The sequence below is a fragment of the Sitophilus oryzae genome, unplaced genomic scaffold (assembly GCF_002938485.1).
Source record: "Sitophilus oryzae breed Bouriz unplaced genomic scaffold, Soryzae_2.0 scaffold_1430_pilon_pilon, whole genome shotgun sequence".
NCBI classification, from domain to species: Eukaryota; Metazoa; Arthropoda; class Insecta; order Coleoptera; family Curculionidae; genus Sitophilus; species Sitophilus oryzae.
Genome location: NW_022146094.1, coordinates 1,590,640 through 1,605,690, shown reverse-complemented (window position 1 = coordinate 1,605,690; position 15,051 = coordinate 1,590,640). Strand labels below are relative to the sequence as shown.

General features: G+C 27.0%; 1 protein-coding gene and 1 long non-coding RNA gene across 2 annotated transcripts; one reads left to right on the top strand and one right to left on the bottom strand.

Moving 5' to 3' along the window:
* The first annotated feature begins 756 nt into the window (after positions 1-756).
* LOC115876334 lies at positions 757-2,883 on the top strand. The gene is made up of 5 exons (XR_004049129.1): positions 757-824; positions 903-1,086; positions 1,529-1,662; positions 1,779-1,892; positions 2,660-2,883. It is a non-coding gene; the product is annotated as an uncharacterized LOC115876334 (long non-coding RNA).
* Positions 2,884-8,072: 5,189 nt separating this feature from the next.
* On the bottom strand, positions 8,073-13,928 carry LOC115876294 (fumarate hydratase, mitochondrial-like). Its single transcript, XM_030892019.1, has 7 exons — positions 13,713-13,928; positions 13,507-13,632; positions 13,249-13,449; positions 12,510-12,672; positions 12,006-12,159; positions 10,754-10,999; positions 8,073-8,674 (listed from the first exon to the last, which is right to left on the bottom strand). Exons 1-7 carry the CDS (start codon positions 13,806-13,808, stop codon positions 8,170-8,172), a joined length of 1,491 nt encoding a protein of 496 aa, XP_030747879.1. The 5' UTR covers positions 13,809-13,928; the 3' UTR covers positions 8,073-8,169.
* Positions 13,929-15,051: the final 1,123 nt, after the last annotated feature.

Sequence of the window (15,051 nt, the reverse complement as noted above, 5' to 3'; positions counted from 1 at the left end):
AATTAATTTATTTTTTCGTTATTACGATTCAAAAAATAAAACAAAATTGCGATTCCTTTTTGACCTTTTCGCGTAGGTTTTTTGTAGCTTAAATTAGGAGAAAGGTGAAACCAAAAGGGAATAACTCGCATACTTAAAAAAATATCGTTTTAAATGTGTCTCTCGTTTAAACCATTGCTTAACTTGTAAGCTATATACCAATATTGTTTGTATTATAATTTATTATAAATTGTAATAAAAATACACTTTTAAATTTTCAAATTGCCTGTTTATTTCGTTTTATCTCTTTTGTACTGAAAATGTTGTAAGTCTGGCAGATGTTTTCTGATTTGCACAGCTTTGAAAAAATGTGGGAAAGAATTTTTTATAATTTTTTATTTAAATGTATTTTATTTATTTAATTTTGTTGTCCTTGTTAATTTTTTGTTGTCTTTGTCTAATAATTAACCATAGATTATTATTTGATCTCTGTCTTTTTGATTTTTTTTTGGACATTGGCCGGATGACCCCTATGTATTCAAGCCATTTAAAAATAAAGAGAGAAGAATCTTCTTCTTGTTTGATTTTACGGTCTAAGCTGCCAGAACTATACAATCTAAAGAAGAATCTTTGTTAAATCTGTGGTTGCCCATGCTTAGGACCATAAGTTTAGAAAAGAAGAAGAACATTACTTTACTCTGTGGTTACCGTTCTTTTAAGCCCTAAAATAAGAAAAAGAAGAAGAACGCCTGTGGCGCCATTATAAAAAAAAATGAGAAAATTTTGAACTAAAATGTTGTCAAGATTGTTATTATTTACAAAAATAATCTATAAATCTTATTTTTGTAAGTAGAAAACGCACTGAATTGTTACAAACTCATGATAAATCTAATAAACAACTAATACACACTTTATTTCAGTAGAATAAACAATTTCTTTTGGACACAGCGTTCTGAGCGTTCTTTAAGCAGCAAAAAATGATCATGGCAGGGCTACATTTTCCGTTGTTAGCAGCAAGTTTTTACAATTTTTGGTAGAAAAAGTAGTTTTTCTGTGCACTATTTAAACCTTATTCTGTTCACTAACGCCTCTTTAATCACCTAAAATGTAAGTACCCATTATTTTGCTTGTTTTTTTATTTTCAAATATTTCAAGCTTAGATATTCTTCCAATTTTCATAATTTTCTTTTTCAAAATCGAGTATATGGAAATATAGATACATTTCTTGATGGTCTCTATAAATTTATTTAGATTATTGCTTTAAATTTAGAAACAATTGGTATTTTTTCGGCCTGTTTTTCTTGGTAGAGTTAAAAGATGTTTATTCCTAAGCGTAATTTTTAGGTGTACATTTGTACAGGCAAACAAGTATTTTCTACGTCTTTTAGAATATATACGTCAGTGTTAGTATACCTAAAGGGACCCACTGTTTTCTACAATTACAATTATTATACTTTCAGAAAAAAGAACTGTTTTTCTGTCATCATATTTTAGTTAACAAATTTACATTGTTTTAATATAACGCTTTAATTATAATTTTCTTTTTTAGGAGCGTAATTAATAATACACACTCAGCACGTAAAGACCACCTATAAAAGATGAGACCTGCATCACCCCTTCTATACGTCTGATATTTGGCCATTATTCTGGTTTACAAAATGCTTTTTTATTATTCAATTTAAAGTAATTTTATTTTATACATTAACAGACTAACCATATTCTTAAGATATTTTTAATATTAATATGAAACAAAAAAATAAACACAATTAAATGTAATATTATTTATTTCTTTTTTACAGATTTTGTACAACATTTCAATAGATGTATACAGTTCCAGGGCAGTACATTTATCCTTTTGATGAATATTATGAACAATGCATCAGGGCTTATATCTAAAATGTTATTTCCTTCGGGTAAATATATTTTTACTGAAAGATAAAAAGACAGCTAATATTAAAATCTTTAAAAGAGCTAAATCTATTATATACAAAAAAAATGTTAAAAATTGGTTATATCTTAGTCTAGAAACAAGAAATATTAATATATGACCATTATATTATTATTTTGCTTGTGTAATTTCTTGCACTGACTTAGTTTTGATGGTTTCATTTTCATGTCCTCAATCATATGCCCTGAATTGCCATAATTTTGCTGATTCTCCTGGTTTGATTTCTGTGTTTAAATATAATTTAAACACAGAATAGAACACTTAAAAATCTCGGAATAATGACTAATTTCCAACTAGTTCCTGGCGCATTTGCCATTTTTTCAAAAAAAACTGACTTATCCACATAATTAATTTCTAGTTTTTCTAGCATTTTCTTCAATTAATTTTCCTGAGTAACATCGAGTCCAGAGCATTATAACTTAACGTGTATATAGAGTTACTTATATGGTTTTTTAATTTGTATTTTTTAACACTTTTTTAATTAGTAGTTTATTATTATTAGTGTTTTATTCTGCTGTTGTAATACCAAAGGTTCCTGCCTCCGTAATAATAAAAAAATTGTCAATTATAGATACAGCTAACTTACCTATGCTTTTTTTACTTACTTTGTATTACTATTAAAAAAAGTTCTCTGTGTTACGAAGATTTCTCTCATAATATTTTATGTACCCTGTCAATAGTAATCAAGCTTGTTAGTGAACAATTAATTATTTTTTTTTATTTTTTTTGCAGACCCAAGGCCCAAGACCTTTCAGAAGGGTAGTCAGAAGATTTATTTACCTCAACATAGACATCAGCATGGCCATCAAGACCTTGGATATACTTTTTACGTTACTCTTTGTTCATTAAATATAATAATATGTAAATAAATAATACCGTATGATCGAAAAAAAAAACGGCGTCCAGTTGGCTTGGAAATGACGATCGATGACATTCCCCCATATAATTTTCCATATAAAATTACAGCAATCGTCATTTCATAGCCATCGCTGACGCCGTTTTTTTTTCGATCGTATGGTACTTAATAATAAATGAGTTTTATTAAACCAAAGTATGCATAGTAGAATACTGTTTGATCCTGAACAAAAAGAAAAAAGTCATTTAATTATGACAAAAATAATAAATTAATATGTATATATTACATATATATACATATTATCATACATTATCGATAAATCCATAAATCAATAAATCGATCAATCAATAAATTGATAAATCGATAAATCAATAAATTGATATATCAATAAATCGATAAATCAATAAACCAATAAATCCATAAATGAATAAATTGATTGTTCTAAATTAATAATAATTCTTCTAAACATACATTTTTTACATAAATCGATAAATCAATAAATCGATTAATCAATAAATCCATAAACCAATAAATCCATAAATTAATCAATCGATAAATACATATATCGATAAATCAATAAATTAATAAATCGATAAATCCATAAATCAAAAAACGATAAATCAATAAATTAATCAATCAATAAATCTATAAATTAATAAACCAATAAATCCATATTTTACATAAATCGATAAATCTTTAAATAGATAAATCAATAAATCGATATCTCAATAAATTAATAAATCGATAAATCAATAAATTGATAAATCGATAAATCGAATTTTCTAAATTAATAATAATTTTTCTAAACATACATTTTTTACAAAAATCGATAAATCAATAAATTGATAAATCAATAACTAAATAAATCGATAAATCAATAAATTAATAAATCGATAAATCAAAAATCAATAAATCGATAAGACAATAAATCAATAAATCGGTAAATCAATAAATTGATAAATCCATAAATCGATAAATCAATAAATCGATAAATCAATAAATTAATAAATCGATAAATCAATAAATTAATAAATCGAATTTTCTAAATTAATAATTTTTCTGAACATACATTTTTTACATAAATCGATAAACCAATAAATCGATTAATCAATAAATCAATAAATCCATAAACCAATAAATCCATAAATCAATAAATTAATCAATCGATAAATACATATATCGATAAATCAATAAATTAATAAATCGATAAATCAATAAATCAAAAAACGATAAATCAATAAATTAATCAATCAATAAATTAATAAACCAATAAATCCATATTTTACATAAATCGATAAATCAATAAATCGATAAATCGATATCTCAATAAATTAATAAATCGATAAATCAATAAATCGATAAATCAATAAATTAATAAATCGATAAATCGAATTTTCTAAATTAATAATAATTTTTCTAAACATACATTTTTTACATAAATCGATAAATCAATAAATTGATATATCAATAACTAAATAAATCGATAAATCAATAAATCGATAAATCCATAAATCAATAAATCAAAAAAACGATAAATCAATAAATTAATCAATCAATAAATCGATAAATTAATAAACCAATAAATCTATATTTTACATAAATCGATAAATCAATAAATAGATAAATCAATAAATCGATATCTCAATAAATTAATAAATCGATAAATCAATAAATCGATAAATCAATAAATTAATAAATCGATAAATCGAATTTTCTAAATTAATAATAATTTTTCTAAACATACATTTTTTACATAAATCGATAAATCAATAAATTGATAAATCAATAACTAAATAAATCGATAAATCGATAAATCAAAAATCGATAAATCAATAAATCAATAAATCGATAAGTCAATAAATCGATAAATCAATAAATCGTTAAATCGGTAAATCAATAAATTGATAAATCCATAAATCGATAAATCAATAAATTAATAAATCGATAAATCAATAAATTAATAAATCGAATTTTCTAAATTAATAATTTTTCTAAACATACATTTTTTACATAAATCGATAAACCAATAAATCGATTAATCAATAAATCAATAAATCCATAAACCAATAAATCAATAAAATAATCAATCGATAAATACATATATCTATAAATCAATAAATTAATAAATCGATAAATCCATAAATCAATAAATCAAAAAACGATAAATCAATAAATTAATCAATCAATAAATCAATAAATCGATAAATTAATAAACCAATAAATCCATATTTTACATAAATCGATAAATCAATAAATAGATAAATCGATAAATCAATAAATCGATATCTCAATAAATTAATAAATCGATAAATCAATAAATCGATAAATCGATAAATCAATAAATTAATAAATCGATAAATCAATAAATTAATAAATCGATAAATCCATAAATCAATAAATCAAAAAACGATAAATCAATAAATTAATCAATCAATAAATCGATAAATTAATAAACCAATAAATCCATATTTTACATAAATCGATAAATCAATAAATAGATAAATCAATAAATCGATATCTCAATAAATTAATAAATCGACAATAAATCGATAAATCAATAAATCGATAAATCAATAAATTAATAAATCGATAAATCGAATTTTCTAAATTAATAATAATTTTTCTAAACATACATTTTTTACATAAATCGATAAATCAATAAATTGATAAATCAATAACTAAATAAATCGATAAATCAATAAATCGATAAATGAAAAATCGATAAATCAATAAATCAATAAATCGATAAGTCAATAAATCGATAAATCAATAAATCGTTAAATCGGTAAATCAATAAATTGATAAATCCATAAATCGATAAATCAATAAATCGATAAATCAATAAATTAATAAATCGATAAATCAATAAATTAATAAATCGAATTTTCTAAATTAATAATTTTTCGAAACATACATTTTTTACATAAATCGATAAACCGATAAATCGATTAATCAATAAATCAATAAATCCATAAACCAATAAATCCATAAATCAATAAATTAATCAATCGATAAATACATATATCGATATATCAATTAATTAATAAATCGATAAGTCCATAAATCAATAAATCAAAAAACGATAAATCAATAAATTAATCAATCAATAAATCAATAAATCGATAAATTAATAAACCAATAAATCCATATTTTACATAAATCGATAAATCAATAAATAGATAAATCGATAAATCAATAAATCGATATCTCAATAAATTAATAAATCGATAAATCAATAAATCGATAAATCAATAAATTAATAAATCGATAAATCGAATTTTCTAAATTAATAATAATTTTTCTAAACATACATTTTTTACATAAATCGATAAATCAATAAATTGATAAATCAATAACTAAGTAAATCGATAAATCAATCAATTATTAAATCGATAAATCAAAAATCGATAAATCAATAAATCGATAAGTCAATAAATCGATAAATCAATAAATCGTTAAATCGGTAAATCAATAAATTGATAAATCCATAAATCGATAAATCAATAAATCGATAAATCAATAAATTAATAAATCGATAAATCAATAAATTAATAAATCGAATTTTCTAAATTAATAATTTTTCTAAACATACATTTTTTACATAAATCGATAAACCAATAAATCGATTAATCAATAAATCCATAAACCAATAAATCCATAAATCAATAAATTAATCAATCGATAAATACATATATTGATAAATCAATAAATTAATAAATTGATAAATCCATAAATCAATAAATCAAAAATCGATAAATCAATAAATTAATAAATCGATAAATCAATAAATTAATAAATCGAATTTTCTAAATTAATAATTTTTCTAAACATACATTTTTTACATAAATCGATAAACCAATAAATCGATTAATCAATAAATCAATAAATCCATAAACCAATAAATCCATAAATCAATAAATTAATCAATCGATAAATACATATATCGATAAATCAATAAATTAATAAATCGATAAATCCATAAATCAAAAAACGATAAATCAATAAATAAATCAATCAATAAATCAATAAATCGATATCTCAATAAATTAATAAATCGATAAATCGATAAATCAATAAATTAATAAATCGATAAATCGAATTTTCTAAATTAATAATAATTTTTCTAAACATACATTTTTTACATAAATCGATAAATCAATAAATTGATAAATCAATAACTAAGTAAATCGATAAATCAATCAATTATTAAATCGATAAATCAAAAATCGATAAATCAATAAATCGATAAGTCAATAAATCGATAAATCAATAAATCGTTAAATCGGTAAATCAATAAATTGATAAATCCATAAATCGATAAATCAATAAATCGATAAATCAATAAATTAATAAATCGATAAATCAATAAATTAATAAATCGAATTTTCTAAATTAATAATTTTTCTAAACATACATTTTTTACATAAATCGATAAATCAATAAATCAATAACTTAATAAATCGATAGATCAATAAATCGATAAATCAATAAATCGATAATTCAATAAATCGATAAATCAATAAAATAATAAATCAATAAATCGATAAATCAATAAATTAATAAATCGATAAATCAATAACTTAATAAATCGATAGATCAACAAATCGGTAAATCAATAAATTGATAAATCAATAAATTAATAAATCAATAAATCGATAAAGCAATAAATTAATAAATCGATAAATCAATAAATAGATAAATCAATAAATCGATATCTCAATAAATTAATAAATCGATAAATCAATAAATCAATAAATCGATAAATTAATAAATCGACAAATCAATATATCAATAAATCGATAAATCAATAAATCGATAAATCGTCAGGAGAAAAACAATATTTTTTGGTGCAAAATGTTCATTTTTGCCGAAAATTTTTTTGTCTCTGGTAGGAGTTACAATTAGTGGTATTATTAGATCAAAAAAGAAGAGTAGGGGATTCGCTCATGATTCGCTGTTCGCACAGACAGTTTGAAATCGACAAGAAACTGCATTATTTGAGACGTGCGCATTAACACCGGTTTGGAAGAAGTCACAAACATGTTGCGAACACGCTGTGAGAACAAACCGAATATCTCACTGCTCAATCCCGACATAAAATAAGTATTTATATAAATAACAAGAGGCGACGCTTGCAATTCACCCTGTAAATGCTTGGAGTTATAAACTCGGGAATGTTTTTTGTTACTTTTTTCGATTTTGAAAAAATATTTCCTTGTATATTAATAAACGAAAGTCAATGCGAGAACGTAGTAAAAAATAATTTAGAGAACAATAAACGAAAAGAAATAAAAATAAAAATTCGTCTTTTTATTAATTCGTTAACAACATAACAATAATAATATAATACACTTTAAAAAATTAAATTAACCATTTAAAAAATAATTCACTTCGGCCCCAACATCTCTTCGGGCTTCACCCACTCCTTGAACTGTTCCTCAGTCAAAATTCCCAACTTAATAGCCGTCTCTTTCAAGGTGGATTTCTCCTTGTGAGCCGTCTTGGCAATCTGAGCAGCCTTATCGTAACCGATATGCGGATTCAGAGCTGTCACCAGCATGAGACTCTCGTGCAAAAGCTTCTCGATTCTATCTCTGTTGGCCACGATGCCATCCACACAATTAACGCTGAAGCTCTTGGAACTATCGCCGATGAGTCTGATGGATCTGAGCACGTTGGCCACCATCATGGGCTTGAAAACGTTGAGCTCGAAGTGGCCGTTGGAGCCGCCTATGGTCGTGGCCACGTGGTTGCCCATTACCTGGGCGGCTACCATGGTAACGGCCTCGCACTGGGTGGGGTTCACTTTGCCCGGCATGATGGAGCTTCCCGGTTCGTTTTCGGGGAGGGCGAGTTCGCCCAAGCCGCAACGCGGACCGGAAGCTAGGAATCTGCAATAAAAAATGACAAAAGTATGATTAAGGCGATTATAGCGATCATTATCAGATTATCAGGCGATTCTTAAAATTTCGACTTATGTATCTTAGCTTTAAATAAACTAGAAGAAATAATCTATTTTAAAAACTTTCATGTATACTACTGAAATGAAGATAATATATCTACGAGCGCTAACAACTATATGTTGGGACAAGGTCATATTTTGGAATTATTGCCCTGCTTTTTCAAAATGACTGAAAAATATATGTTTAATTTTTTAAATATAAACATAGCCATATATCCTAAACAACTTGACAATATTTTTATGAATTTGTAAATCAATCCATATTTACAGTAGCGGATTTTGTTCATAAAAGGACAAATTTGCCTGACAATTAAATGTTGGGACAAGTATTTTTAAATAATTAATATCATAGGCGGCTTTGCTATAAACGTCACAAATGTCGCAAACTGTTTACTTCAGCATTGACAGCTTGTAAGTGACTCGATACTTTGAGTAGTGAGACTTACTGTAAGTAATTTTATTTTTTTTAATTTTCAATTTTGTTAATTTAATCCAATGTAATGGTCCGTGGAAAAGCTACAAATCAAAAACTACGCGAATTATCATTCGTCAATACAGTACGGGAAAAACAATTCGAAAAATTTCTGATGATTTAAGTATTCCAAAAACTACGGTATTTAATATAATAAAAAAATACGTCGAATCTGCCAGTGTAGGCGTTAGAGGTAAAAGTTCGGGAAGGCCAAAAGTTGTATCTCAGAGAGATTTACGAAATTTAGTAAAAATTTTCAAGTCTGCGAGAAATACTCTTCGCGAAGTAACAGTTAAATGGAATACTCTAACTGGATTAAATGTATCAAAAGAATGTTGCCGAAAATATATCCATAAATGCGGTCTGGGGTTTTACAAGGTACACTTTATTTTGTGTGGCTAATCAATTACCTGAAGATTATTGATACAAATTCTTATTTAGGCCAAAGAAAAACCGCTACTGACAGAAATTCAAAAGAAAAATCGCTACTATTGGGCAAAATCTAAATTATCGTGGACACAAAATGATTGGAATAAGGTCATATTTAGCGATGAGTCTAAATTTGATGTTGCGTTGGAGATCATCGAAAAAGAATAATACGAAATAAAGCAGAAGCCTTTCATAAAGATGGCTTAAAGAGGGTTGTTAAATTTTCTAAGGGGATTATGGCTTGGGGTTGCATGTCAGCAAGAGGTTTGGGCAAATTAAATTTTATAGATGGCACTGTTAACGCCCAAAAATATCAACATATACTTGAGACCTCACCTTTGCCTAGTGCTCAAGAATTGTTCCCAAATGAAGACTATATTTTTCAACAAGATGGAGCATCGTGCCATTCAGCAAAATCAACTAAAAATTGGTCGGGTAATAATAATATAAAAGTTCTATCCTATCCTGCAAGTAGTCCGGACCTCAATGTTATAGAAACTGTGTGGCATAAAATGAAGCAATATTTAAGAAACCACCCTCAACGAACAATTTTTGATTTGCGGACAAAACTGCAGGAAATTTGGGATAATCTTTCTCCTCAAATGTGCCAATCTTTGGTAAATACAATGCCATTAAGAGTTCAGGCAGTTGTTAAGGCGAAGGGTGATGTAACTCCGTATTAAACAAATTTCTTGTTGTGCTGCCCCAATATATAGTTGTCAGCAAATTTGGCTTGATTTTGGCAAAATAAGCTATTATCAAAAGCGATTTGTTTGCAAAGTTATAAAAATATAGTAAAATTGTCTAGATCATATTGTAATGTTTGAATTTAGAATAATAAACAAAATAAATTGAGTCGTCTTAACAAATTACTATTTTTATTGCAAAAAAAGACCTTGTCCCAACATATAGTTGTTAGGGCTCGTAAGCTGAATCTAATCTATTACAGCTGTAGTAAAATGAATAATTAATTCTGAAAAATAAAGTTCCAACCCTAGATGCATTTTTCGTAAACGCCAACTTATGTGGTTTGAAATTTTGATGCAAAATCCGGCAATGCCGCATAGAAATAATGCATCAACCGGTGTATCTTCTATTAAATTTTACCTGATATCGTTGGCGATCTTCATCAATGACGCAGCTATAACGTTTAGGGCTCCAGAGACTTCAACCAGCGAGTCGTGGGCCGCCAAAGCTTCGAACTTGTTTGGAGCTGTCACGAATGGCAACCCTGTAAGTTGGGATATTTTGGCGGCGCATTTTTCGGCGAACCCCTTCCTTGTGTTCAAACCGGTACCCACAGCCGTACCGCCCAAGGCCAGCATGTATAAACGAGGAAGGGTAGTTTTAACCCTAGAGGAATAAAAAAAAGATATTATACAAGGTGGCGCCACACATACGACGCGGAGGACAACAGTTTGTATTGAAATTACATTTTGTGAGCATATGTAGGTTAATTAAAGGCAATTTTAAAATTATATAGGGCGTCTCCAAAAAATTTACCCATCAAAGTTATGTGTTTTGTAATAGAACACCCTATATATTAATTGATTTTCGGATTCTAGGGGAAAAATAAAGGTTAGTTTCATTAGAGAAGCATATGATTAAAATGCAGGTTTTTTGACATAGTTAAGACTTTCTAAAAATGAAGAACAAGTTTTAAATCTCAATAAAAGCTATCTAAATTGGAATTTACCCGGTAAAGCCTAATATGTAGTTAAAATAACCATTGTACGTTAAATCAAATTAAAACTTGTCCCGAAAAATTAATACAGGGTGAGACAAAATAAATATTGAACATTGGTTACCTTTAAAAGCAAGTTTTTTTACTTTAACGAATCACTCAGTATATTATTCAATGGGAAATTCCAGTCTCTTGAATATACTATTAAGGTTGCCTATCCATAAAAAAATTTCCCAAATATTTTCATTTTTATGATTTAGTGTCACTAGATCTTTATTATTTTGATAAAATCTAGGTGCCTGTGATATGCCTGACGTTACTTCAACATAGTTGTCAAATTAGTTCAACTTTAACAACTAGTTATCATTTTTGTGTCAGTTAAAACAAAAAATACTAAGAAATTTGCTAAAATGGAAACTTTGATCCTATCAGAGAATTGATATGATTCCATTAACAGGTGAATGCAGTGTGCTCCACAAATGCCTCTTAACATGAAAATATTTTAAGAAAGGGAGCATTTAATTTCATCTAGCTAATTTTTGTCACACAATTATACTTTTATAACTAATTTAAATTCTGTAATAATTAAAATATGTTTTAAACGTGTGTATCTCTTTTTTTATTACCGTTGAATATTTTTAGTGACGCCCTGTATATCCTATTTAAAATCTTTACCTTTCGATGCCAAAGCGAACTTGAGTGACGTATGCGCTGAATTCCTGGCCCAATGTGAGGGGCACAGCGTCCTGAGTGTGAGTCCTGCCAATTTTGATGATATCGCAAAATTCCTTAGCTTTCTTATCAAGAGATTCCGCCAACATAGTCAGTCCTACAATACAAAATAATAGAGCCAATCAGTAAAAACCATAGTAGATAAATATACTATAAGAAAACACAGCTTTATCCAGTTATATTTACAGAGTTGTATTTTTTAGTGTGCATCAAAAAATAATATTGATTCGTCCCTCATTGAAGAAAAAACGGACACAAACGGAAACCAAACCAAATGTCGCTAAATTAAAATTTGAAAAAGAATTTATAATTTTTACCACGTGAAGACACTGTAAACTACATATTTTAAAAGAAAAAAAAATAAATTCGAATCTGTCTACTGATTGGGCTAAAAGTTACAAGACAAATCTTCTAATTTAATGACACTGGTTAATAAATTATAAAAACCTGGCATTAGGGTGTGTTCAATCTCCATGGCAACGGCAATGTGCATGGCAGTGGGGAATGTATCGTTGCTGCTCTGGCTTTTGTTCACGTGATCGTTGGGGTGAACTGGCGTCTTTGAGCCCAATTTCCCGCCGAGAATCTCGATGGCCCTATTACTGATCACCTGAAACGATGAGAATATTCTTTAAATAAAAATAAAAATGAATTATACAGTATGTCCCCGGATTATCTACACAAGAGGAAAAACTTTTTTATTATTGGTATTTTGAGAGAAATGCATTTATCATAAAAATTTTTGCTTGTTCTAAAATGGTTATACTTTTCCAATTTTCCATACCGTTTTAGAAAAAATTGGAAAAAACATGAAAATATTGTTAAATTTTTTTTAAAAAAAATATGGATATATTATATATTACTTTCTTATAAAGTGACTTTTAAAAATATAATTTTTCCACAGTTACACAAAATAATCTAATTTTACAAAATCGTTTATTGATATATTTCATGATTGTTACAAACAAAACTATTTCACAATTATTAGCTTTGCGTGTTTACATCTGAAATTAAAATCAAACACACATTTTTGTAGCAAAAACGTCCAAGTTTTATAATACTATACATTATATTTCACATCTTAAACCCGGTATTAAAAAGATAAATAGTTTATATCTAATTTAAACAAAATTATTATAACATTTATCACCAAACAAGTTATAAGCCATTTAAAATTACTTCTTACCTCATTTGAATTCATGTTCGTCTGAGTTCCTGACCCAGTTTGCCAAATAACCAATGGAAAATGATCACAGTACAGTTTGCCAGAGATCACTTCGTCACAAGCCTTCGATATAGCCTCTGAAATTTTAGGATCAAGACCATAGTCTTTATTAACCTCAGCAGCGGCTTTCTTTAATATCCCCATGGCTGTTATAACCGGGTACTAATAAATATATCTAAATTAAGCTCTAATTTTGGTGATAAAAATGTAGTTACATACCGGCATTCGTTCGTATTCACCACCAATGGCAAAGTTGATAGTTGAACGGACTGTTTGAGCCCCATAATATCTATCAGAAGGCACTTTCAGTTCGCCGAAAGTGTCCTTTTCAATTCTAAAATCGGCCTACAAGAAATGGGAAGGTTTCAAACACGACATCATAAGGTTTAATGGAGAAAATGGAAAATTTTGATGACATAACATACCATTGTGGCTTTCAGAATTAAATGGTCTTTGTGCAGCTTGAACAGCGCGTTGGCACTCGCATTTAGGCGACTGCCTACCAGACGAGAAAGCACCATTTTTAATAATTGTTATTTTATTATCACTTGACCTCGATCCCTCTCTAAAATACAAGAGAAAATATTTAACAATTTTTTTAAACCAGTTTGACGTTTCTTTTAACTTTTCAACATCCACCATTCAAGCTTAGGCAACCCAAAATACAAGTTCAATGTAATGACCTCTATGGAAAAGTGATAAAATTAGATTTATTTAAATTCTTATTTTTACCCTTTTTTACTAAATAAATAATTAGGTAAAGTTGGGTAAAGGTATGGGTAAAGATCATGATACAAAAAAAAAATCATACCAAAAAGCAATCATACCCTGTAGTTTTTTTAGACTATATGTAGAAAACATCCTGGTTATACATATAGTGCTCGAAGCTTTCATCGAACAAATTTTGTATCGAAGAGGCAACCAATTCTTGTTTACTCTTATGTTGTTTTGGGAGTTGGAATTTGATAAAAATCTACAAAAACATAATTCGTAGGGCACATAATCTTGTTAAATGGGTTTTTTATTGATTTTAACGCAAAATTAGTGAAATAAAAATAAATGTCTTGTAGAAGTTATATTTTCTTGTTTTGGGGCTTGGAAATTGATTAAAAACTACAAATACATAATTTGTGCAGCACAGAATCACGTTAAATGAGGTTTTTTTTATTGATTTCAAAGCAAAATTGGTGAAATAAAAGCAAAAAATCTTGGCCATTACATTGACTTAGAAAATGTCTTGTATAAGTTATAAAAAGGAATATAACTGCCTTGTTTTATAATTTATATATGTAATAAGTCTCTGTTTAACTAAATATTACATTATTACGGAAAATATCGAACAACAAAGTTATATTAATTGTAGATTCTGAAGGCTACCGAACCGCCACAATATTTTTGAATTCTATTTTAATTTATATGGGTTTAATAGGTCTGAAACTGCTTAATTAACTATATTTAATGATAATCTATAATTCCTTAACTATTTTAAAGCTGCAAAATCTTTTTTATTGCAAAAATCTAATTTTTATGATATTAAAAATTAAGGACAATGGGGTAATTAAAATGCGATATCTTTGTGAATTTTGCTTTATTCGTTTATTGTTTGGTATCATTTTATTCGGAAAACACGTGGCCACATTTCCCTGGTAGTAGTTTTGTCTCCAATGGAGCGTTATATTGCTAATTTTTCATTTAAAATTGAAATTTAAGTCATAAAATTACATAATTTTCCATCGGTAAAACAAAAGAAAAGCGCAAGTTGGC

What these genes read in the sequence shown, in the direction of transcription:
- LOC115876294 (XM_030892019.1), bottom strand. Translation starts at nt 13,808, where the DNA reads ATGGTGCTTTCTCGTCTGGTAGGCAGTCGCCTAAATGCGAGTGCCAAC. An exon ending in GTGAATACGAACGAATGCCG is followed by an intron (nt 13,450 to 13,506) that starts GTATGTAACTAC and finishes TATATTTATTAG; the next exon opens with TACCCGGTTATAACAGCCAT. An exon ending in TGAACACACCCTAATGCCAG is followed by an intron (nt 12,160 to 12,509) that starts GTTTTTATAATT and finishes TTTGTATTGTAG; the next exon opens with GACTGACTATGTTGGCGGAA.